This window comes from Thunnus maccoyii, chromosome 17 (genome assembly GCF_910596095.1).
Source record: "Thunnus maccoyii chromosome 17, fThuMac1.1, whole genome shotgun sequence".
NCBI lineage: Eukaryota > Metazoa > Chordata > Actinopteri > Scombriformes > Scombridae > Thunnus > Thunnus maccoyii.
Genome location: NC_056549.1, coordinates 8141802 through 8168232, shown reverse-complemented (window position 1 = coordinate 8168232; position 26431 = coordinate 8141802). Strand labels below are relative to the sequence as shown.

Genomic DNA, 26431 nt, shown 5'->3' with positions numbered 1-26431 from the left:
AAGTGTTATGTCACTGTCCCTCTCCAGTCGACCTATGGCAGACTTTCGAGGTGGACTCCCTGGAGCACCTGGAGGCCCTTGAGGTGGTGACTGCTCGGCTGGAGAACAGGGTCAACCTCTGCAAGGCCAACGTCATGATGGTCACCTGCTTCGATGCCGCCACCAGGAGACGGCATAAGAAGCGGCGGCGAACAGCGACAAAGCAGAAAACCTTCAAGTGATTTATAGTGAGAATTGAGACATACAGTAGTTAAATTAAGGTAAAGGAAGGCCAACAATCGCTTTTCCTCAAGTAAACCGGGCTACCCCGTCTATCAATGATTTTTTTTTTTTGGACGATAAATTAAAAATATGCACCCCCCCCCCTCCACATTTTAATTTAACTTTATGTTTTTAACTGCCAGATAAACCAGGTGCTACAGATTAGACGAATTTACAATAATATGTTACCTGCTCTCACAGGGAGGTCAAAGGTCAGAGTCAGTGACAGAGCTACAGTCTTACAGCTGACAGGAATTCTTCAGACACTTACAAAGATCTGCTACTTGTTACAATCCAATTTGTATCCGGCAGACACATTTTGGACTTCGGCGTCTTGGCCGCCGGACAGCTGAAACCATTTCATGACCTCAAAATGTATTCTTCTCTCGATAATGATATGCAATTTATCTATTTGTCCTTTAAACAACCTTAAAACACAGTTTGTATATGCTTTTTTTTTAGCATTGTACTGTACAGTATATTCAAAACAATCAGTTCAGCTCAGTGAAGCATCAAATGCAACAAGGACAAATATTTTCCTCTCCTGGTAGAGAATCTGCTTTAAGGTTATAAACCAGGAGGCTATGTGTTCTTGTTTCTCTTCAGTCTTTCTTTGGGTTTATTGCAGACAGTACACTTGATATCTGATATACTGTAACTACTGTAGATACTTATAGCATATCGTAGCGTGTGTGCAGAACTACTCTCTCTTAGTTAGTTGACAAACTGGTCATTACAGCCTCAAAATTAAGCACTTTTGTAGATTTGTTACGGATCTGATTTCACTCTGTTTATGCAATGTTAGGGATGATTTAAAGCACACCTCGACATCATCCTTCACTTCACACTTCACTTTAATCCTGACAAGTTCACACTGTTCACAGACGGATGACTGTTAATTATTTAGAAACATTAAACAAGTACAAGTACAGTTTACTACATTACACTTAACTGGAATTACTGTTTTCCTTTAGTTATTTATATGTTCTTACACATAATCCTGTGTTTCATTGGAACAAGAATTTACGTCTCACACTAATGGAAGAGATAGTCTGCCTTAAAGTTGACACGACATGATGAAGAGGAAGTTTGGCCATTGCAGTTAGTGTTCAAAAGGGAATACCACGCTACCCTGATGCCATTTTGTATATAGATTTTGGTGCTGAACAACATATAGAAATACAATTCTCAAGTCTTGTAAAGTAATGTAAAGAGTGCTTCCAGTAATTAAAAAAAATGTTTTTTGTGGCAAAAAAAAAAAAAATTTAGCAGGAAAGAAAACTGTGACTGAACCGTCTGAAAGGAAGAGTGAAGGATTCAATGTTTAAGTTTGTGCCAAGAAAAACACCATGGTGATTTTTTTAAAACTCTCTTTACAGGATAGGTGGATGATCAATAAACTTGGCCTCTAAAACATTAGTAAGAACAACATTAGTAGCTAAATAATTGGGGGCAGAATACAAAAAAGTGTGGATTCTACTCTCAGAGTAATGGAGGAGTAATTACATTAAGGGAATAACATCATCGAGTCTGAAGAGCCTCGTGGCTCTTAAGTCATTTAGCCAATAAGAGAGGATGCACTGATGCATAGTAATCAATGCTAGGTCTTCTACCTAGATCAATGCATTTAAACATACAGGGAACACACACACACACACACACACACACACACACACACACACACTGGATGTCTGTTTTGTGAATCCTATTAATCAGCATGTCGTTCATCGCTGTTAATATATGACCACCGCTCTCAGCTCTTTTCTGTGATTATAGACATTGCAAACTGTGCATCCTTTGATTTGCAAACATTAAAGTCATGATGCTGTTCCTACTCATGCTTCCATCACATTTTTGTTTGTGTGTGTGTGTGTGTGTATGCAGTGATCAGAAAGGAGGGCGTACGTTTTATGGTTGTTTTACGGTTGTATGATTATGTATGCGTGTGTGTGCAAAGAGAGAGAGAGTTAGAATTCTGTGTTGTGATGCAATATAGGAACAACAGCGGGATGACTTTTCAAGCCATCCACGGCGAGTGAAGTGAAGTGGGTTCAGCCCTAAAGCAGCCCAATTATAATGTCAGACTCATTACAAGAGAGAAAGAGAAACTGGCGACACTCACACATACGCACACACCACACATATGCTTCCTTCCCTGACTTTGCCCGTCCTCTCTTTCTGCTCCACTTCCTCATTGTTTAGCCTTATTTTAAGTTCATAGCCTCTCTGTATGTTTCAGATTTAGAAAAGAGGGGACGAGGATGAATGGCACGCACACATACACACACACACACTCGTAAATATGGGCACACACACACCATGGGTCATTTAAATCTGTAATTGCGTGAGTACTATTTCCTATTTGGCTGAATAGAATTTTTTGGAAAAATGAATTCATCTTGCTTTAATTAGTTCAAACAACGGAAGCTATATCAGGATGAAGATTCTGGTATTTTATCAATTTAGTTAACGCAAGAACAATATCATCCCATTCATATTTATATCTCAAGGGAAAAGGTAAATGGTTGTGCCATTTCTGCCTCTGAGACTTTGTGAATCTTAATGATAGCAAAGGAAACTAAAAGCCTTGTAGCAACTGATAATGTGGATAACTGCTGGATAATATCACGTAATCTTGTTAACATAAATTAAAATGTCATTAATTTTGCAAACCTACATACCAGCTGTGTATTTTTAATTGATTATGTGAAGCTAATACAGACGAATAACGTCTTCTGATTTTTTTTCAGATATAAAAATACATATGGTGCTACATGTAGTAATAAAATGATTATTAGATCATCGTTTAAAATATCTTGTATCAGTGTGATGTTATCATTATCAGTAGATTTAAATGTCATTAAATGATTCAATGCATTCATGTTTAATGCATTTTGAACACATTTTTTTTTTCTCAGATGGACTTAAACAATTGCTACAGTAAACCAAGAAGTATTTGTCTCTTATTCAAGAATTAAAATCCCAAGAGGTTCTCCATTACTTGACGCTCTTCTAATAAAATCCACTCTTTCTAGAAAGGCATTACACTGAAATGATCAGACATAGTGTGTGTGACACTCTCAAGGTTTTATATAGATTTACACACAGTGGTGGAAGAAGTACTCAGATCCTTTACTTAAGTAAAAGTACCAATATAGCAAAGTAAAAATACATCATTACAAGTAAAAGTCCTGCATGAAAAATCCTACTTAAGTAAAAGTACATACAGACTTGGCCGAAAGTATTGATACCCTTCCACCTTTTTTAAGAAAAAACAAATTCTCTCTGGATTAAGTTGAATGTATCCATCCATCCACCCTTAACTTAATATTTTCTAGCACAGCCTTTGGGGGCAATAACTGCAGTCAAGTGTTTTCTGTAACTCTGAATAAGGTTTCTTCACTTCTCCACTGGTATTTTGACCCATTCTTCTTGAGCAAACCGCTCCAGTTCTCTCAGGTTTGATGGCTTGGGTTGGTGTGATTTACCAAAAAACTCTAATTTTGTTTCATCTGTCTAAAGCAGAAGGACTGTGGGTTGTCACCATACATTTTAGCAAAGTCCAGTCTGGCGTTTTTGTGTCTCCCTCTTAGTAGTGGGGTCTTTCTGGGTCTTCTACCATGGAGCCCATTTTCTTTCAGACAGCGACGGATGTGGTGCGACTTGAAACTATTGTACCTTGAACTTAAAGATCAGCTTGGATCTGTATTTAAGTTTTCCTTGGTTCTTCCTCAACCATTCGAGCGACCCTCCTGTTCAATCTCAGGCCAATTTTCCTCTTGCGACCACGTCCGGGGATGTTGGCAACAGTTCCATGGGCCTTAAACGTCTTAATAATATTGGCATTATGATGTCCTGATTTTGTATATCTTATTATTTGATATGTATTATTCATCTTTTTTGTCACATTTGGTATTGTTTAATTATCTTGTTGTTAATCTTATTTTTTGTTAAGCTCTTTGTCAAACTGTGCTTACATTGTATTATTGTCGTTGAGGAGGGGTTATAAGCATAGTGATTGTCTGACATGTACCTCATCGTAAGATAAATTCAATCCCCCCCCCCCCCCCTCCCATCTTCTGTTTATGTAACAGGAACAATAAAACATAAAGACGATGCACATGTTTACTATTTCCCTTGTAATCCAATGCACGGTTTATCAGTTTAACACCCCATCATATGACCGCCTCATTCATCTGCTGTTACATAACCGCTGCTGACACACAGCCAAGGAGCCAATATGACACATCTGCCAGAAGATGGCAGCCTCGACCACATGCTTGAGCGAAATAAATAAATAAATAAATAAACATGACATGTAGGGATATATATTTTTGCAACGAGGGGGGAAGCTGAAGAGAAAAAAAAAATCCCCGGATTGGACCGTAAACAAGAAGCATGAGAGAGTGTCGGATACGGACAGATGGCAGGCTGAGGTCTCTGTGGCTCCTGCTGCAGGCCGACAGGGAGAGCGGAAAACACCGCGACGCTGTTTCAGGGCGTTCATGTTCAGACACCATCCAGCAGTGAGTATCTCCATCCTCATGTCCTGTGTTGTATGTCCCGTTTTTACATGTGACATTAACTTACATAAACAGGTTCTATGTTGTTTTTTCCCTTGTCAATCAAAAGCTTCAACGGATTTCAGACGGATGGCAACATAGCACTTATTATATGAAGAGTAGGGTGTTATAGGAATTGCTATAATAGTGATAAAACGATAAAAAAAATGAACGCAATAAACTCGATAACCTACTTCAGACACGCTGTTACAGCGCATTTAAGCTCCATGTGGTGAGTGTTACGTTAAAAAGGGGGGAAACTCATGAAAATTTGATGTAAGCGGAAAAAAACAACCTTTAATTGAGGCGCGAGGCTTCCTAGTGTACTAAAGCGTCAGCTGCACGCGCCCCCGACGCACATGTTCACTGTGCTCGACGCAGACACGTGCACGCGCACGCGCACGCAGCCGCCCACTTGTGCGGCATTTGTTTCATCAACAGACAGGAATAATGATAATAATAATAATAATAATAATGATAATAATAATAATAATACCTTTATTTATATAGCACTTTTCAAAACAAGACAAATAAAAGAAAGCAGGAAAACAATCAAATATTAAATCACAGTCAACAAATAAAATGACGCATAAACAGTTAAAAGTAATGATAAAATAATGGATGAAAGTAACACATAAAAGTAACAGATAAAATAAGTAACAGGTAAAATAATTAAGCAAAAGCCATATGGTAGAAGTAGGTTTTGAGAGACGATTTAAAAGAAGGCAGTGAATTTCCTCGTCTAAATTCCTCTGGTAAGCTGTTCCAAAGGGTTGGAGTCTTAACAGCAAAAGCACTGTCACCCTTAGTCTTTCAGCCTTGATTGGAGAATAGCTAACAGGGTCTTATCAGAGGATCTCAAGCGACAGGCTGGTGAGTAATGATTTAGAAGCTCAGCCAGGTAGCTCGGTGCCAAGCGGGGCCTTAAAAGTCAAGAGTAAAATTTTAGAATCAATTCTAAAACGGACAGGCAGTCAGTGAAGAGACGCTTAAAATAGGGGAAATATAATTATGCCTTCGTGATTTGGTTAAAAGTCTGGCGGTTTTGGACACCCTGAGGCCCTGCAATCATGTTTTGGCCAAGTCATGTAAACGCTACATTACAATAATCCAGAGCATGAATCATAATCAAGGAATCAGAATCATAATTGAAACCAATTAGACAGTTAGCCTAAGTGTAGAAAGAAGTGCAGAAACATAAAAGCTGCCTACATTATTTTTCCCCTGTGAGCTTTTCTGCAGATTGCAGCTGTAAGCTTTAGTGTTCACAGTTGTCACAAAGTACAAGACTTGGTGTGAATACGGTTGAGTGACAGGAGGTGTGAAGAGAAGTCTGACAGGGATGTTGTCAAGCTCTGCTCAGTGAGCTGCTCAGTATATGTTAAAGGGTGATAGTAGGCAATATTATAATAGGCAAAATTAATAAATTCAAATGACCATATTCTGCATTTTTCAGTATATTATTCTTGTAGATTATTGTGATATTGCTGCAAATTTACACAGCGTGTTTCAGATTGATGTGTTTTTCTACATTAAAGGCAGCTGCTCTTCTCAGCTTATTTCTGTACAGTTTGAAAAATCAAAAACTTTGCTTAAGGCAGTACAGGATATGGAAGTCATGTGTGCTTTTATTTTTGTCTTTGTTATGTGGTAAAGAAGGCTAATATGATGTTCAAGTTGTGTTATAGTGAGTAGTTTGACATTTTGGGAAAAGTTTATTTAAAGATTGATGCCACTCTCATATTTGTAGGGTAAACACAAAGTTTGAGCCAGGAGCCGGTTAGCTAGCATAAATACTGGGAACAGGGAGAAACAGTTAGCCTGGCTCTGTCCAAAGGTCACAAGGTCAAATCAGCCTACCTGCACCTCTAAAACTCTAATTAGCAAAGTTATATCTTGATTTTTTTAATCTGTACAAAGTGTTATGAGTGGGTTATGAGCTAGACTCTTTCCCAGCCGGTTGCAGTGACTTATGGCCTTTTTCCATTGGCACTTTTGGCCGTGCTGAGTCAAACTGTGCTGTATTGATTTGCATTTCCATTTCCAATTTAAACACTCTGAGTCTTGCCCAAGATGGACAATCTCCAAAGTCTGGTCAAAGCGCACCCGACCCACCTCTATGCAGTTTGCAGTGGTGTCAAATGGGCTTCGACATCATTCAGGAACGAGCTGGTTAACTCCTGATTTAGCCGTCTGCTGACTTGAATGGGGATAAAATGATTCAATCGTGTGGCTCTTCTAGACTTTCCAAATGTTATCGGACCAAATGGATCAAATTCTGATAGTGAAATGAGTCATTTTACAGGGGTTGTGATGCTCAAAAAAATGTGTCCACCATTTTACAGCCGCTCCTGTGACCACTAGTCACAACCTGGCACACTTCCTGGAGGCTTGAGTAAACAGTAAACATCATCAACTCAAGACAAGTGCATCATCATTTAACGACAGACCTTCAAGCAGGTAGCCTTCTTGTAATGCAGATGCAGATCCCTGTCGCGCTTAGTCAAACCAAGTCAAGCCAGCACATATGTATGGAAAAGGGTTATTATATTTACCTTTGGACAACCAGCCAGTCTGGTTTCTAGTCTTCATGCTAAAATAAGCTAACCGGTTGCTGGCTCTAGCTTTACAAACATGAGAGCAGTATTGATCTTCTCACCTAACTCTGGGCAAGAAAGCAAAAAAAGACATATTTCCCAAAATGTTGAACTATTCCTTTAATGAAATTGACTGTTGTAATGGAATGGATGACTAATGATTGCCTGAAAGATATGAAGAAGAATTGGGCAGCAGTAATGTTAAGTACTTGTAATTTGTAGTATGGTACTAAATGTTTACCAAGTAATGATTTTGAGCAAAAACAGTCAAGTTTACATAGAATGCATCAATTCACAGGAGAAACCTAATAGTGTAGGAGCAAACCTTCAACTGTCATAATGTATTTAAGTACAATTTTATTTTTTTGTCTTAGTGTCCCTGCTTTATTCTACACATCCTATGAGTCAGTCCCCGCTCCCAGCGTTTGCACTTTGTGTCACATTCCACGTTATAGAATTCACAATGTTCACATGACTGCTAACATGCTGTGTGAACATATAGTATCACACAGCTTTCATGCCCTCAGACCACTCAGGCTGAAAATGTAAGTTTCATGAAGCGGAAATATATTTATCTACAGCATGTCAGCCATTGCCTATCCATTCTCCACTGATGCTGCGGAGAGAGGAAGTCATGGTTTTTTTGCAAGCGTGTAGAGGAGCTTGTGTATAAAGTGGAACCAAAACTGCAAGCATTTGTGATTTGGTTCCCACAAGAGAGGCCAAGACAGATATATGCAGGTGTTTATCTGTTGTGGGAAAAACAGGGAACTCTCCCTGAATCTATAATGCAAGAAAAAAAGAAGATTGGAACTTCTGTAAAAGAAAATTGACAGGTTTTTCTAAATGTTCTTATAGAAATAATCAAAGTGACAGGACTGTTAAAACCCTGTAAAAGGTCACTCATCCCAATAATGTCAGCCTTTTGTCGACAGCTACAGGTAAACCCTTGTGAACTTGCTGTGAAATGTCCGTAGGCAAGACGTTAAATCCGACATTGTCAAGCATTGTTAATCTGGATAAAAACAGCAGCTAAAGGCTTGTAATTGGAGACTTTGGCTTCCATGTTAACATACTCTATTTCATGCAATATATGATATATGAGTAGGTTTCCTGGGGCTGAAAGTAGTCTTTCTTGCATCATCAGGTGCTGAATTTGGGAAGGTAAATAAAGTTGTTCTACAACATGCAGAGAATACTAACGAGTCCAATGGTAAACAGACAAGTCATGGCTGGAAATCTGCTTATTAGCCCAATAGCTCTTAGATTATGACCCCCCCCTCCCCCACTCACATTTCACCTTGACAGAAAACCTATTACAATTTAAATTAGTTTGCAGTAATAATCTGAACCATAGAATGCTGCTACTAACATTCTATTTTCATTATCAATTAATCTGGCAGTTATTTTTTATGATTAATTGTTTAGTCCAGCTTCTCAAATCTTAAGATTTTTTCACCATGCTAGGGGCAGGGGCATGATTAGCAATGGCAGTGCCAGTCTGTCTATCGTACAGCCCACTAAACTTAAATATCTCAACAACTTTTGGATGGATTGCCATGACATTTGGTGCAGACATTCATGTCTCTCAAAGGATGAACTGTAACTGTAATTGTAACATTTCCTCTAGCATCATCAGGTCAGATTTTCTACTTGTTAAATACTTTCGTCTATAAATACCTGCAAAACTAATGACATTCCCTTCGGCCTAAGCTGTACTTTACGTTTAGTGCTAATGCAAATGTTAGTAAGCGTATGTAAAAATCTAAGTTGGTAAACATTACTTGCAACAGCAGCGTGTTAGCATTGTCATTGTGAACATGTTATCCTGTGTCACACGCAACAGATAGACTCTCGTTGTAATCTATGTAGCTGTCTGCACCAGCTCTGTGCAAGCTTGTGTCTCAGCTGCGTCTCATGGGTGTAACTGCAACCTGAAGTGTTCAGTTATGCTACTTTCCTCCGTTTTATGCCCGTCACTACAGTCATGTGTATTGGACTCTGAGTACTTCCAACATGCGGTTGACCTACGCTCAACACTGCACCTGCTGACATGCTGCTCACACTACATTTGCTGTCTAGACATGGGGTTAGTATGCTGATGTTAGCTTTTAGCTGAAAGTACCAAGTGTCTAAGTTTAGCCTCATAGAGCTGCTAGCGTGGTTGTAGACTCTTGAAACAGGGGGGAAACAGCATCATCTGGTAATAATATTGGGGGGGGGATACACATTGACTGTAAAAAATAATGGATGTGACGTCACCCATTGGCTTGTGGACTCCCGTTTTGAAGCCTTGAGTTTGCATTTTGACTGTTGCCATCTTGGATTTTTTGAGCCAGAAGTGACCATATTTGGATAAGAGGGTGGAGCTGACCGTAATGCCAGCTAATAGCTTGGTTAGCACGGTGCATTTACAGTCTAGGGCTAACTGTGATAATGCTAGTGCTAATGATATTTTTTGATAGCGAAAAACAGGCTTAAAACCATTAAAACAAAATGTACTTATTGGAAAAAACTGAACATCTGACTCCTTAGAGGGTCTTGTAGTTCAACCAAATGCTGAACAAGACTTTTTTAGGCGATAAAAATGTTACAATTTACTTTCATGAAAACACACTGAAATAGTGACGGCTACAGCTATGCTTATACTCTGTGAATCTGAGGTTACGCCATGGTTACGTGCCCTAACCAACGTTGTCACCGTGGTAGCGACTTGCCTTTGACAACAAACAAATTTTAAGGGGTCAGTTATATAAAAAATCACTCCCTGTATTGTTGTCATGATTGCAGAAATTATCCATAGAGACCAAAGCCAATTTTTGTTCCAGGCTGTAAACATGTTTATTTTAGGCATTTTAACATGGTGGTCTATGGGGATTGACTTGGTTTTAGAGCCAGCCTCGAGTGGCCATTTGAGGAACTGCGGTTTTTGGCACTTCCGCTTTAGCTTCATTTTTCAGCCCTGGAGGTTGCTGCTTGGGGATACATTAGAGGCTTCTACAACATGTGGAGAAGATTTGGTCCAGTGGTACATAGACATGACAGATGATGATGAAAAAATAATAAAAGGCTGAAAAAAATCAGCTGATTGGCTGAAAATCACTTCTTTTGAATTGGTGTGTTCACATTACATCTTGACAGAAGCTTATGTTTATGATAGTTTGCAGTAATCCATATCTGGACTAACCAGAGCAGGGCTGCCAATGTCTTCAACACAGACAACTTTACTGGGGCTGATTTTTGCTTACAAGGTGGCCTCTGTTCAAAGGGCAAATTTCCATCTCATTGCAGCAGCCACATAATTAACATAAATCACATTCACAAATCCCTGGGGAATTAAATTAATAAATGCACATTACTCAGTGCCCTTCTTACCCTGAATCCAAATTACAAAATATTCACCTTTCTCGATTAAAAAACAAATTCAGCAAGCTTAACCAACGTTCACATTTGATGGCTCCTGGAAAAATGTCTAAACATCTAAACCTGGTAGAGAAATGTGGAAGAAAAGATTATAAATAGTATCTGCTTTCTGTCTGTCAGTGCTGTAACATACTCACTACTAATTATTCTACTCCATAGACTACTATGAAGTTATTTTCAACCCTGGAGTTATTCAGAATGGAGCACTCTGCCATGCCTCAATGGGCAGTCATGCTTTAGACACAAAGAAAACCCTTTCAGTCAATGACATAACTGCCATTTCACCAATAATGCTGCTTCTCTTTGCATTCAACTCTCTCTTCTTTCTCTGTTTACGTGTCCTCTCCCTCTCAGAACATACTGCATGCATGAGGCATATGTTATGTTCTTTCTCTCAAAATGTACCCAATTTTTCTTGACAGCTTGCTGGGAACATTCAAAGGAAGCTACTCTGATACCTTCATGTAAGAGGGGAGATAAAAGGCACAATAAACCACACAGAGGCTGGGGAAAGTCTACAACAACTAGGACCTACATCCTCCACAACGGTCTAAGTCCTTTGTGGACTATGGTGGACATTTCACATCTCTCTATCCTTTACCGCCCAGGAGAGGTGACGGAGGATTAAATCACATGCTCCGTTAAGAGTGATCGCAAACCAAACCTGCAGAGACCTCATTCTCCAGTGCTAGAGACGCCCTTGAATCCTTTCCGGGAGCTTAGAGCAACACAAACTTTCCCAAGTAATTTGCTTATCACACGCAGAGGAAGCTCTTTTACGCAGATAAAAGTCCGAAAGGTTTTTTTTCAGTGAGGGCCCCCCTCAAAAAAAAAGAGACCCAGCGGCAGCCCACTGGAGGGTCTCAGAGCAGCCTTTGGGGAACATTTACTCGAAGGAAAAGACAAGACAAGGTGACAGAGGTGATGGGTAACAAGAACTCCAACCCGCCGAAAGGTCTTGACACTGCGACTCCACAGAAAGAGGAAGGGGTGTTCATCAACAGTGTGACAGGTACAATATGTCTATTTTATTTTACACCATGTGCACCTCATGGAATTTGTATTTTTTCCTGCAGTATCAGCTAAAGTGGATGGTAATGACACAATAAAATGCACTACTCATTCATTAAAATGCCTCACAGATATAGTTAATCATCTTTAAATGACCCTAGACTGTCTTTATAAATCTCATAGCACAGCAGAGAGACACATTAGACTGACAACACACATTATTCAGTAGCTGACTGAAAGCTTTTCAGAACAAATCAAAGCTCATCATCCATCTGTGGACCACAATTCTCCCACATACTGTTACAGTGCGCTGGAAAACCAGAGCTTAAGATGATCCGGATGATACTAAGCTGTAAGAAAGCCACCGCCAATACTCTTAGATGTTTGTAATGTACTACACAGCTGGAGTTGAGAAGCTATGTTATGTAACAGTTGCAGTGTACAACTCCAGCTAATAGCGAATAATTGTCACAGTAATGGCTGCAGGCGAGGAGCTGACAGGCTGTCACCGATGGCAACCTGCTGAGCTAACAGCCTGTTTGTCAGTCGGCTTTAGCATCTACCACGTCTTCTGGGGCTGCCATGACACACACGCACACACACACACACACACACAACACACACACACAAGGTAGCACACTGGCACACTGGTTGTCAGTGTGTTGTAACAATCGGTGTAATAGTTATTGGTGTTTAATAAGCTGGTTAAAAAGATTGTTTAACATTTTGTGAAATACGCTTATTTGCATTCTTACAGAGAGTTAGATAAGAAGATTGATACAACTCACATGTCTGTACAGTAAATATGTGGCTACAGCTTAGCAGTTAGCTTAGCTTAGCATAAAACCTGGAAACAGGGAGAAACATCTAGTCTCGTTCTGTCCAAAACTAACAAAATCTGTCTACCAACACCTCTAAAGCTTACTAATTAACACATTATATGGGGCTGTTGTGTGCAGTGACTTCCTAAAGTTACCTGTGAACACAGTCAAGCTGACTGTTTCCTGTTTCTAATTTCTTTATGTTCAGCTAAGCAAACTGGCTTCATATTTAACTGTGCAGACACGAAAATGATATTAATCTTCATGTCTTTGCAAGCGAGCAAGTGTATTTTATTCCTTTTCTGCAACAGAAATATCGAGATATGAAGATATCCTGATTTTTATTCCTTAATGTAGGAATAGCAATCTGGATCCTACATTTCCCATAATGCAAACCAATAGCAGCTTTGTGAGACCTGTCCTCTCTGGTAAATGCCCATGTCTTTCAAACTCCATTTCTTCTGTTTGTAATGCAGAGTGTTTGGTATACATTAAGTTGTCTCCCTGAGCATATGCTGCTGACATCACAATGACATCATCAGGGTTATTTTCCCAGAGTCGACAAGGCTCCTCCATAGCCACAGAAGACATTATACAACTGTTTTTAGAGGCTGACTGGTCTGGAAAATGCAGTACACAGCAAAGATACTGTGATAGAGTTTACAAATTTAGGTGTATTTCTGAAACATTAGGTACATTTCATTCTAATGTTGTTTGCTTGTGTTTGTATTTTTCTAGGAAGTGTCTCTAGAGATGGACCGCCGGGCCCCAGCACAGAGCTGCTGGCCTCTCTGCAGTCCCTCGGAGAAAACAGTGACTACACGCTGCTGCCACACTCCCTGCACCAGGTGTGTAGGTGTGTTTGTGTGTGTGGTTGAATGTTTGAGAGAAAGCAGGAGGATTTTTTTCATCTCTCAAATCCAGAGGGAATATGTGCCTTTATTTAGTCAGACTGAACGGCTTCATGTGTGGGTGTGTATGCAACTACATATGTTTCTGTACGCATACATCTACGGCATGTGTGCGAACGGCAGTTCTCCCGTGTGACCTGATTCCCAAGTCCCTGTTTTGTCTGTTAAAACAAGTCCCACAGCTGGTGTTCCTCAAACACATCAAAATAGCTTGTTAGAGATGTGATATTAGAGGACTGGGTTCTTAATTTAAAAAGGTCCGCTGACTGAAAACCTTATCCGTTCCCTGCAACCGCATTGCTCAAGGAGACATCCGCAGTAGGAAATGAAGCAAAAGAGAACATGCTCTACTCTGCAAGCACAGAGATTTGAACTGGTAACCCTCCCCTCTTTTGTTCACTTGTCTAGTGTTGTGTCTGATGCCGCCTCCCCTCCCTTGGATCACAATTACGCTGTTCAAAAAGACATGCTAATTAGATGTGTGATAAATATAGTTTGGTTCTGTCTCAAGTTGAAAAGGATCGCAGCTGAAGATCGGTGGTTTCATGTTGCTCATGCAACACTGCGTAGACCACGTTTTCCTAACAACACTCAGACAAAATGATTAATTTGTCTCAGCTACTCCAGTGGCCTGAGAAGCTTGTAGTTTATTTTGCTTTGCTGCCAACTCCAGTAATCATGGAACAAAGGCAGAGCTGTTTTTCTTCAAAAACCAAGAAAAGAAAAGGAGAGGCAATGCAGTGTAATCAGACTCATTTGACAAAAGCAATTATATGACGTGTTACTCATGTAACTAAGAGTCACATGTGGCACAAATTAATTTAAAAGGTTTGCAGAATTAAGCAATTAATATGCTGGCTACACAACTCATTTAATGCAGCACATGACAGTGGAGTATCTGGTAATAAGTTCAGCATGTAGGCCCACTTTTAGAAAAAACATGTCTATTATACTCTATGAGACATAAAGGTCCATATTTGGTCATATCTGCTAGCAACTGCTATTTTTATGTACCCAATATTTCATGTCCTAAATTTGCTCGTCAAAAAACTAAAGATACCAAAACAACAAGTCAGTCAACAATAAATCAAAGCAGCAGAGGAGTGTCCAAAACAACCCAATTTAGGCTCTCTTGTAGGTTTGATGGAAGGTTTGTATCTTGGTAAATCATGATTATGATAAATGCAGGATACACCGACAAAGGCAAACATAATCAATTAAATAAGAGAATGGAGAAAAAACCCCACTAAATTACAAGAGAACTGATATATGTGGATGAAGCAGGTTCCTTTTATGTGGAAAAAGTGAGACGTTCGGTCTATTTTGTTATCTCTGTGAATGTGTGATCCACTGATCCAATGAGAGCGGCTCATATTCTTACATCTCTTATTGAGATTCAATGTACAGACCATCATGCACACAGAGAGAAAGCTGCATTATTATTCATGCTGAGCACTTTGTGGTTCGTCTCAAAGAGTGCTACACATATAAACTCATCCATCTCAAAGTCAAACTGGCTGAACAGTCTTTTTTGTTACTGAGTAAATGTTTTCTAAGTGTAAAGGTGACAGGGTTGTTGTTTACATGTCTCCTGTGTAACGGACACTGACAGTAACATGTTCATAAAAATGCTCAAACATATCACAGCTAGGGTCTGATAAATATTTCATTTCATATTTATGGATAACTATTTCTTAAGAAATAGCCATGAACTGCAGGTTGTTGAAGAGACAGAGGTGTACTCCACAAAGTTAGGGTCAGAGAAAACTAAACTGAGTATCTGAGGAGGAGAAACAGACCGCTGGTGCTGCAAGATTTGTTCATTTGCAAGAAATAAGCGATAAACATTGAAATCACAGACTTAAAAAAACTCTCTCAAAAACCCTCTTAATGATGCTGTTAGTGCACAGTTAATATTAGCGGTGACATCACAGCTTAAGGTTGCCAGTTGACATAGTAACACAACATGTTTTCCGACATTTAACGCACGTCAGAGCAAGCAAGGATCGGAAAGATTTGCCACAGCAAACAGAAATCAAACAAACGCTATCACGAATGTTATCTGAGATAACCAAACCAGGGCCGAACCAAAACAACTAAATCAGGCTGTGCAGTGAAAACTACTTGGCTTAAAGCTTTTCATTGGAACGAGAAGCTAACTGACGCACGCACAGTTAAGTGCTTCATCTGGAGGAAAAAGCTATCAGACGCAGTAATAGTGCCAGCTCGAGAGCACAATTTTGTTAGTTTAAAAACAACAGAATTCTTATAAGAAATATCAGTGGTGTCATTTTTTTTGCTGAAAATGGTGCTCATGTATGTGTAAGTAGGCCTGGGTGGGTACCATGAAAAGTTAAATACTATGCCATAGTTTGGGAACCAGTGATATAGCCAACTGGTTGTGGAGACAAAGGTAAAAGTGTCTGATGGGAAAAAAGCGAGAGAGACATGTTAATCCGGACCATAAGTAGTTGCATGTGACTTCATGTCTCAAAGGTTGTCCGCATGGCTCTGCCTCTTGGTATGATGCTAACATGTGATCCCCGTCTTTGAAGGAATTTAGTGAAACAAAAAAAACCATCAACTTTTGGTTGAGGAGCCTCATTAGTGTTTGACGGCATCATTTTCAGTGCACAGCAGCGGCGCGGTTTAAAGTCACACTTTGCTTTGATGCTTCGTGGGTTAATGGCGGTGTTTCATCCTGAAATGATGTCACATGACTTGTTATTTTATGTTACGGTAACACAAAAGATCAGCACCTCCTGTTAATCAATTCCCTTATCTGTCTTTTCAGATCGCAGTGGCCTACTCAGTCAAAGAAGACTGTATCCTTTCACTGACCTCCTTTTTCTGTTTTTATGCATTGTGACATTTGCCAATCACTAGTATTTTCCAGCTGAGTCGTGACTAAGCCAGACTAGCACACGTAATGATTAAAAAAAAAAAAAAAAGGTGCAGAGATTTTTCCACTCTCCACTTTGGAGTGTTTCCATCTGTGTTGTTTGAAGGGGGGGGGGGGTTACCTTCGATGGGATTCGTCAAGCAGAGCAGATTTGGAGCTTTACAAGTTGTTGTTCCATCGGGGGGACTGTTCTGGTCTGATTTAGGCCAAAGCATTTTGAATGGGACTCTAAAGAGACAAAGGTACAGAGATACAGACAAAGTAAGCACAAAATTAGATATTCATTTCAATTATTGATGTTTTCTCTGTTTATTTAGACGTTTATCTTTCTGTCAATCCGATCTGTGTTTGTCTCATTGTTGTCGTTTTCTATCTGTAGTTTTCTATCTCAGTTTCTGGGTGTTTCCCATACTTTGGCTGAAAGCCTTGAGGGCTTGCATTAGTAGTTTCCCCCTGGCTCTGTTTGTGCTGTCGGCTTGGCAACAGCAGCTGGTCTGGCTGCAAGGAGGACGGTGTGTGTTTACATGTTTTTGTGTAAAGGAAGAGAGAGAGAATGAGAGACAGAAACAGTGAGAAGGCTTAACGTATGGCTAGAGAGGATTCATGACATAGAAAGAGAATCATGTCTGGCAGGAAAAAGCACCGCAGACTGTGAATGTTGAGTGCACAACAACGAACGGGGGTGTTGATTGGGAAACATTTTTATTGAGATGACACAACATCTTGCTTAAACAGAGAAAAAACAGCTCTAACCCGCAGCAAACATTTGTGTAACCTAGTTTCACAACCGGTTATGTTAGTACAGCTTCAGTTGGTGTAGATAACACTATTTTCATATCATATTATAATCCCCTCAGACATGAATGAATCCTCATAAATTTGTTGATCCCTTAATGTTTCCTCTAGTGCCACCATCAGGACATTAGAAAATGTCTGCATGCTAACAAGCTACTCTTTGCTATTCCTTGCTTATAATGTTGCTGAAGTTATTATTTAACTGCCTCTCTTAAATGCTCAAAATGTAATTTATTTGTTACCTCAGTAACAAATCAAAACTTGTGCTGACTTGAGCTGAATGTGTGTTTTAATCCAGTAGTATATTGATATATTCTTTTGCTGTCTTAGCTTAGTTGCTGACGAATAAATGTCTTCTCTCTTAGCAGCCCTTATGCTTTGTGAAACAGTTTTTAAAATGTGTGCTGCATGTCTCATAAATCCATTTCTATTTTTGCATGTGTAAAATCTGACTGGTTTCATACTAGTGTGAGTTGTGTCTTTAAATGGGAATGACACCAGACCAATGGGCCATCCAGTTCCTACAGCTGGAGAAGCTCTACCACGAACGTCTGCTGTCCAACCTCGCGGGCCTGCAGGAGAACTGGGGTACTGCATGCATCTGTTTTTTGTCATTAGTGACTTAAAACCAAAATATGATTCTGTGCTATTAGGGTTTTTCCCAAATGAATGTGAAAGACAGAGAGGAAAAATAGTGCAAATGCATTTATTTTGCACACACTTGTACTCCACATGTGTTCCCAGAGAGCCAATGGAGGGAGAGGAACGCTGAGAGCAGTTTGCCCGCTGATACAGACATCAGTCAGAAACACATTGAGACTCTGAGCCAGATCTGCAGGACACACCTGGGGTAAGTCATCACAGCACCTGCACAAATGTATCAGATGTAATCAAGGCGCTCTTGTGTCTGATGTACCTGTTCTTTATTGCTGAGGCAGACAGATCCATGAGGGAGAAACATGAATTGATAAACAGCCTTTTTTATCTTGTGAACAGCCAAAATACTCCTTTCCCAGGGCGGGGATCGGAGACAACAGCAAACTTTCCACACTTTTCAACATTTCTTTGTCATTAATGCATGTATTCAGGAAATTTGTGTCTTTGATGTGGAGTTTTCTCATGTCTCAGCTCATTCACAGACAGCAGACATCCCCATACTAAACTACTCTCAGTATCTGAACTAGATTCCTCTCATGCCGTTCACATTTCCTCCCATTACCCACAGGCAAAAACCTTTTAGCACCCATTTTGCTTCAGTGTAATCAGCTACAATCTTTGGATGCACTAAAGAGTCACAGAGCAGGCCAACACACTGATAATGCATGAAGACACACTGAGGATACAGAAACACATGGGGCTGAATGGGAAAATCAGTATTTCTGACAAGCAGAAAAGATTTCCGCAGGGAAGTGACTTCCGCTAGACAGACAAATACCACAGGTCTGCATGCCAGACGCTGTTGTGTCCCACCTATGCTGTGACCCCTGTGGTATGTTATTGCAGCCCACAGGCGTGCAGGTGGATTTGATTCAGCTTGAGAACTGATGCCAACTCCTGTTACGTATAAAGGCCTGCAGAATATTTAAACTTTTTAATATGCTAAGTCACACAATGTTAACCTTGTCTCTTCCTCTGTCCCTCTCTGTTTTCTCTTTCTCCTCTTTTCTGTCTGGTCTTCCTCTGTCTTGTTTCTTTGTCTCTGTTTTCCTCTCTTTGGCATCACTCAGACCATCCATCAGTGTGGAACAGGTAAGACGTGAACCCTCCCGTTCCTATATTGATCTTAGATCAATATCAGAGATTTCATCCGACTGTTCATCTTTGATTCAACAGAACACACTGAATACAACGCAGGAAGACATTCAGAGCAAAAAGGAGACACCAGAGTCCTGTCATGAAACAGGTAAACATGTATTACTTTCTGCATACAGTAGAAAATACCAAAAGAATACACAAGACAAGAGTCCACAGCCGTGCTAGCAGCTCTGTGAGGCTGTACTCATATGCTCATGTCAGCATGCTAACATGCTTACAATTACAATGTTAACATGCTGTTGTTTAGCAGGTGTGATGTTTGCCATGTTGATTATATTAGTTTAGTGTGTTAGCTTGTTAGCATCTGGGAATTAGCACTAAACACAAGGTATAGTTGAGGCTGGTGATGGAAGGTCTTTAGTTTGCAAGTATTTAGTTATAAGACAAAGTAACAAATAACAAACAAAGTAAAGTGTCGAGTGTGCAACAAAGTGGTGGACCAACCGACCGATAGGCTTGTGCATAATAGATTAAAAATCAGTTATCAGTAATTCATTATCAATGTCCTTTGTTCCCTCCACATTTCAGTCACCAAGCCTGAAACCACACACCAGGATGAAGAAGAAGAGCAAAGCATGAGCTCAGAATCAGAGCTGTCGTTACCACAGACAGGTCACCAGCAGGAAGATGAAGAAGAGGATGGAGAGGAAGAACAGGCGTATGAGGAGGGGCAGGAAGTAGAAGAGGAGGCGGAGCCGTGTGAGGAGACGCCAGAGGAGGAGGTGAAGGTGGAGTGGCCAACGGGAGTCCCCCAGGCTTCAGACAAGGATCTGGCCAAGCTGTCCCACTCAGAAGGGGTACGAATACACTTTGCATCTGCTGGTCTGTCGTGTGTTTGTCTGTCTTTACATCTGATATTCTCATTTCTCCCTGCATCTCTTGATCTTTCTCATCTTAATTTCCTGCCTTCTTTCCTTTCCTTTCTCCTCTCCATGCATGCATATGTCGTTCCTTCCTTCCTCTCCCTGATCTCTTTTGTTTTTAGTGTCTATTACACTTTGCGCCTGCATAAAATGAGACTCTATTTGTTCAAGCACCACGTCCTGACCCACAGCTCTTTGTCTTTGCTGGGACACTCCCACAGATGATCTCTGTGGTCCCTTTGTGAGATCATCGCCGATCTCTCTCTACGTTCAAAAACCCCCCACCCATGTTCACTGGTGTGGCCTGACACTTAGGAAATCTACCCTGCCAAATGTGCTAGATTATTGAGCCGGGGCCAGAGACAAGACATCATGTCCTGGCTGAAACTCTGAGCTGAAGGGGCCTGGTTCTTCCTAGAGGTGGGGTTGAAATCAGAGCTATTCCAAACAAGAAGGCCTCGCTTGATGGGGTCAGGATCATGAATGTTATGCAATCCAGTTGAGGTTTGACTGGGTGGGGTATGGGTGGTACTCCTTTCTTTTGCAGTGAGTCCCATTTTTTTTTCAAGCACTCTATTACCTATCTTTCTTAGTAACATTATAAAAGGGAAATCCTGATGAAGTTCAGTCTGCCAAAATAGAAAGCATAGTAAAAAAAACTCTTATCAAACTTAGGAATCATTTGTAGTTTTTGACAAAATGTGGTGTGGTAGCGGTGTTGACGCATCAGCTGAGGCAATTAGTCCTGTACACAGCTGGTGGCTTTCCCAACAAAAATGAACATTAGCAAACAGGCTGAACTAACAGAAACATGTGAAGCCACAAAACAGGCCATTTTGTCTGGCAGCTTATGCTCATTCAGTCCTCAGCTGGCAAAAGCAGCGACCTGCTGAACAAAACGGAGCTGCAGCAGCAGCAGTGGCAGCGGCAGCAGTAGTTTATGGCCTATATAATAGATCACTTTGTTGACAGTGTGATTTGTGAAAAGGCCACAGTGTCCTTTCAGAAGCCCGGGAGAGCACAATAAAACACTCGAAATATATGAAAGACATGTTCTTCGGTTGTGGATGGTGAATTTTTTTATGCTGCTTTGTAGTTGAGAATGTTTCTGTTGGTTCAGCTGTTTGCTGCAGTTTATTTCCATCTGGCAATCGACCAGCCAGGACTCAGAGCCTCTGCTAATGTCCATGTATCAATACCACTATCTTATACAACCTTGTGTTACAATCATGACTTTAGAAAATCTTCCTGTAAATACTATTTGTATTTGACAGCTTCCTGTATTATTATATGATCGTTATTACCATCCTGCTTCAACAAAACTGTGAATATCTTACATTTTGATTCCAATATTTGATCAAAAACAGGACTTTCGATGATATATTCAAAAGAAGTACAACTTGATTCAAACATGTAGCCTTATTTATCTAATAAAGACAGTTACTGTCAATAATTTATGAAATATAAATACATTTTATTCTTATTTATATATAAATGAATGCTACTGATGTAGTTTGAGACAGTTGGAGACACTGAATGTGAAATTTTTGGACCCATATAATACTTTATATTCAAAATAATGTTCTCCTTAACCACAAATTCAGCTGTGGTTGCTTTCACATTCACCTTTATTATCTTCACCGAATCAATTTTCTATGGAGGGGTGCCAGAGCTTACATCTGGTGTGGGAGAAAGTTGCTCCTGATCGCACTCACAGATATTGCTTTGTGTTCGTCAGTCTTCTCAAACCGCACCAGGATTTTCTCTTTGACATCACAATTTTCACAGTGGTAAAACTGAAAACAAAATCCTGATTTGACAGGGGCTTAACTTGTAATCTAACAGTAAGACATGACACCCCAATCTGCCAATCTGCCAGCGCAATATCCAGCATGCCACTGACCCACTGACCTCGCTGAATAATTGACCTATAAATTATGGAAGCAGATGAGGCTGACAGCTTGAGAAATTACTCAGTTTCACTCGTCAGCATATGACTGTGCTGCGTGTTGTTGTTTCTGCTCTGTGGTTTGTTTGGAGATTATGATCGGGTCAAAAGATTTTCATTAGATTGGGTGGTGTTTAAAGCTCTACTAAGATCATGTCTCCCTTATTACTGACCTCTGTTGACCGTACAGTGTAACTACAATTTGAACATTGATCAGAGGTTCAATGCGTGTTCAGTGTTGCATCTTTCCAACAGAGGCCTTTTCTTGTCATTTCCCTTTAGGCCAGACATCCATTGGTGCCCCTGAGGGGATTTATCTTTTTATTCTAACATTTTATTCAAATTATGGGTATTTTTTCATAATATTTTAGGTTACATTTAGTTTCATTCAACTTTACTTCACTTCTGGATCTCTGTCATGTCATAAACATCATGTAGTCCGTCATTTAGTACTTTTTTATGCCTGTTATGAGTCTTATTCTGGTTTTAATCATGTTTGGGATATTTGGGAACATAAAAAACCTGGTTATTCATGACTTGTCAACATCCCAGATGCAGGTATTATCTGACTTATGAATGTCCACCTCTTTATATAATCTAATATTTATATTAATTCCACTTTTGACTACTTTTGTGCAATATTATACAACTAACAATAGATCATTTAAGCCAGCATTAATTAGTGAAGCAATTTAGATATGCTTGAATAATATTTTGTATATTCAGAATCTTTTAGTATTGTCTTTAACATCCATAGAGAGAGGACGTCAGTGTGGATCTGTTGCAGGAAGGTATGTATGAGATTTATAGACAGACAAACGTCAACCTCAGCCTTCTTCGGCCAACAACAGCATAGTTCAGAAGTTCAGTCATAATACTGTACATGCTTGTTGACCACTTGCACTTACTCAAAGTAGAAGGCTGGAGATATGTTTATTTTTGTTATTGTTGGCCACTCCCAGGAGACCAAAACCAACAATGTGTGACTTCTGGCTGCCCATTGGTTGCTACTGAAGATATCAATCTTTGAAAGAGACTCAGTAATTTTCTAAAACATACATAGCTTCATTTCAGAATGTATTTAATGTAATTTGTTGACTATAGGAAAGCAGACTTAGCCTTTCTGTGTTTTGTGTCCTTTAGAGTTCCTGCCCTGATGGTCTGGTCTCTATCTTGAAGAGGAGGAGAGCGTCGCTGGACGGACTGCCTCCCCCGAGCGACATAGCAAAGAAACAGAGCTCCAAACGCAAAGTTCGCTTCAGTGAGCCAGACGATGGCATTGAACAAGGTACAGTTTAGCTCATCTATAATGTCAACACATTCTTGTACTCTGGTGAAATCTGTGTGCAATGAGACAAACGTTCATAATATTCTGACACCATGAAGAAGGATATTACATCTGTTCTCTATTTCTTACTGTGTAGATGAGGTAGGTGGAGACTCCTGCCTGATCCTGCTGCTGCTGTGTCTGGTCACCGTGGTGATCAGCATAGGCGGGACTGCTTTCTACTGCACCCTGGTGGACACTTACTCCAACATTTGCACCGACTTCACTCACAACGTCGACTTCTATGTCATGAACGTTCGGAGGTTCTTCGAAGGGCTCGGACACTGGCTGCACCTCCGGACTTAGACCCTTTCATCTGTAATCCAGACAAGAGCTATGTCAGACATTTGTTTTATACTGGACAGTGTACAATAGAGGGAGAGAGACGGTGAAGCCAAGAAAGTTCCTGAGCTTAGACTGGGACATACAGGCAGTAATCTGATGCTGCCATCCAGATTATTTAATGCTTCGATTTCTTCTACAGTCAGCAAAAGAGCTCACCTTCGTTGGCTTGCTAAGACTTGTGAATTTGATGAAAACGGACAAAGATTTATGTATAACTGACCAGGTGCTCGAAGCAACAACAAACAGTAAAAACTGTCACATTTCTTCAAGTCAGAAGAAAAAAAAAATGTCATGACGTGTGCATGTTGTGAAATGAGAGTTCAAAAAAAAAAAAGAAAACTCTTGTTTACTACTGTCTGTGTGGATATTTCATCTTAAACTGACCCTTACAGAGACCACACAAGAGGGCTCACAACTTTCAATGATATTTATATTTTAACAGAAAAAAATAGTTTATCTGTGTATTAGTTTCCTTCTCTTTTATAGCAGTTAGTGGTTGTAGATAATTTTGTCTTTTTTGTTCCAGAAGCTTTATTGTTCTGTCCAGTTTTGGTTTTATTTTGACTTATACAGAGAGAAGCTGTCATTATAATCATTAGGATCATACGTGTGTGTGTGTTTTTTTTGTTGTTTTTTTTTGACTGATTGGGCCAAATGATTATTTTTTTCCTTTTAATTTTGTAATATTAATATCTCTGCTAAATTAATATACCATAGGGCTGTACAGCTATATCAAACATATTATACAGGTGTTACACATTTTGAAAAAAGGACAGAAAGATTTTGTTACTTTTTACAAAACACTGATTCCAGATACAGATGAGCCTTTATTATCCTGGAAAGGATCATTTCATAAATGCATTTTTACCTCAGTACAAGTTCTTACTCTCAACATTCCTCCTACCATCTTAAGGCGACCAGTTCATAAAGATTATACTTTATATGTGATATTGTTATATGTACAAAGTGCCCTATTAAAAACAGAGCACAGCCTATATGAATGATGCTGTACGTGTAGGTTCAGGAAGAGTGCAGCTCTCGGTATGAAGACATCAAGTCTGACACCTTACATCAATGCATTTCAGCGTAGTCATCAGTATGCAGTACAGTCATCTTACAGCCGCTCCACAAACTCAGGCTCTTACAGCTGTGTTTATACTTTTGGTGCTCCAGTGTTTTCATGTTCATCCTTAAGTGTGTCACAACAAAATTCCTGTTCTGTATCTGGATTTATGATCATATCCAGACTCCTCCTGCAGTGTGCAAACAGTTACACCCTGATATTAAAAGCCCAAAGCATGCGTGTGTGGATTGTATCTGCATAGGACACCAGCTCACATTCAAAAGTACATCAACAATAAATGAACAATGAATAACAATAAATTGAAGATGGAGTAAATTATTACTGTGAATAGAACTCATCTGTACTGAGTGTTCATGTGTTTATTTACACCTGGCTCTAAATGTTTTATTGGGTTACAAACACAATCTTGAGGCTTCTTTTAACTGCATTGGAAGTTTAATGTCAGGTGTTGCGCTGTTTTAGTATCATTTTGTCCAAAAGCAGAGCTTTATGGACCAACAGTTTGTGTTTCCTGACTGGCACAGGTATCACAACAGAAATTACGCCTGTAAACACTACATTTTATTGGAATGGAGAAAATCAGCATGTTCCTTTATCCATTGCTTTGTTTACTGATTTCAACGGATTTTTAATCTCCCCTCCTGAGCTCCAGATATTTGCAAAGTGATGAATGTTACCTCTGTATTGTCACTGTGGATATTGTTTACCAACAAGTGTTGCATTATGCAATCCACCTTTATATGTTTCAATATTTATGTTGTGTCCACAAGGGAATACAAAAAAAATTAAATAAGGAACATTTGCCATTGTGTTTGTGTGAGTGTGTGTTTTTTAGTTGTTTGGTGGTTTATTTGGAGGGTGGCTATAAAGAGTCACACCTTTAAATATAATTTGTATAATTGTATAATTATTTAAGATATTTTGTTAAAAATTTGACTGTTACTTGCATGCTCTGGCCACAAATAGAGTAGTAGCTCAACTTCGCCACAAGATGTCACTGTACACCACAGAATCAACAATATTTAGTCTAGAAAATTCATCCACATATTGCTGCAGTTACACTGCATGGGGGGCCTAGAGCTAACCTCTGACTCACCTGAGTGTTGTATTCAGCATACTGATAGATAAATTAAAGGAAAAACTAACATAAAGTGTCTTAGTAAGCTTTCGGGCCACAATGTGCCACCAGAACAGTTTAAATGCATCTTGGCATCGATTCTACAAGTGTCTGAACTCTTCTGGAGGGATGAACACCATTCTTCCAAAAGATATTTCCTCATTTGGTGTTTTGGTGATGGTGGTGGAGAGCGCTGTCTAACATGTCAGTCCAAAATCTCCCATAGGTGTTCAATTGGGTTGAGATCTGGTGACTGTGAAGGTCATAGCATGTGATTCACATCATTTTCATACTCATCAAACTGTTCAGTGAGGCCTCTTGCCCTGTGAATTGGGCCATTGTCATCCTGGAAGAGACCACTCCCATCAGGATAGAAATGTTTCATCATAGGATAAAGGTGATCAGTTAGAAGAACTTTATATTGATTTGTAGTGACCCTTCCCTCTAAGGGGACAAGTGGACCCAAACCATGCCAGCAAAATGCCCCCCACAGCATAACAGAGCCTGTTAACAGAGCCTGCACTAAGACCTGTACTGGTCTTTCCTTTAATTTGTTATAATTCAAGAGAATTTTCAGGTGAATTTACTGTTCCTTTAACCTGTTTACTCTTTAATGGGTGTAGGTGTTGGAGGGGGACTTTTTATTTCT

General features: G+C 39.8%; 2 protein-coding genes across 7 annotated transcripts in view; both read left to right on the top strand.

Annotated features, from left to right (window-relative positions):
* kif26bb (kinesin family member 26Bb) overlaps nt 1–2077 on the top strand; it is a 32807-nt gene extending 30730 nt beyond the window's left edge. For 2 of the 3 annotated variants that reach the window (XM_042391253.1, XM_042391252.1), the window contains one exon: nt 28–171. In XM_042391253.1, coding sequence (XP_042247187.1) covers nt 28–82 — 55 coding nt within the window. In that variant the 3' untranslated portion in view covers nt 83–171. Of the gene's footprint in view, nt 1–27 lie in introns of all 3 variants that reach the window. The other variant, XM_042391251.1, reaches the window with a different exon arrangement.
* Nucleotides 2078–4510: 2433 nt separating this feature from the next.
* cnstb (consortin, connexin sorting protein b) lies at nt 4511–24983 on the top strand. 4 transcript variants are annotated; one of them, XM_042391405.1, is made up of 11 exons: nt 4511–4787; nt 11266–11855; nt 13414–13523; nt 16381–16411; nt 17785–17871; nt 18028–18133; nt 19011–19032; nt 19117–19186; nt 19627–19895; nt 23053–23197; nt 23334–24983. In XM_042391405.1, exons 2-11 carry the CDS (start codon nt 11768–11770, stop codon nt 23540–23542), a joined length of 1137 nt encoding a protein of 378 aa, XP_042247339.1. In that variant the 5' UTR covers nt 4511–4787; nt 11266–11767; the 3' UTR covers nt 23543–24983. The 4 variants fall into 4 exon arrangements, with proteins under 4 accessions (XP_042247339.1, XP_042247342.1, XP_042247340.1 ...); XM_042391408.1 differs by lacking the exon at nt 4511–4787 and adding an exon at nt 9039–9059; XM_042391406.1 differs by lacking the exon at nt 4511–4787 and adding an exon at nt 9420–9509.
* The last annotated feature ends 1448 nt before the right edge of the window (nt 24984–26431 follow it).

Coding starts and splice junctions, on each gene's coding strand:
- cnstb (XM_042391405.1), top strand. CDS start 11,768: ATGGGTAACAAGAACTCCAACCCGCCGAAAGGTCTTGACACTGCGACT. Junction 13,524..16,380: donor TGCCACACTCCCTGCACCAG/GTGTGTAGGTGT, acceptor CTGTCTTTTCAG/ATCGCAGTGGCCTACTCAGT. Junction 19,187..19,626: donor AGAGTCCTGTCATGAAACAG/GTAAACATGTAT, acceptor TCCACATTTCAG/TCACCAAGCCTGAAACCACA.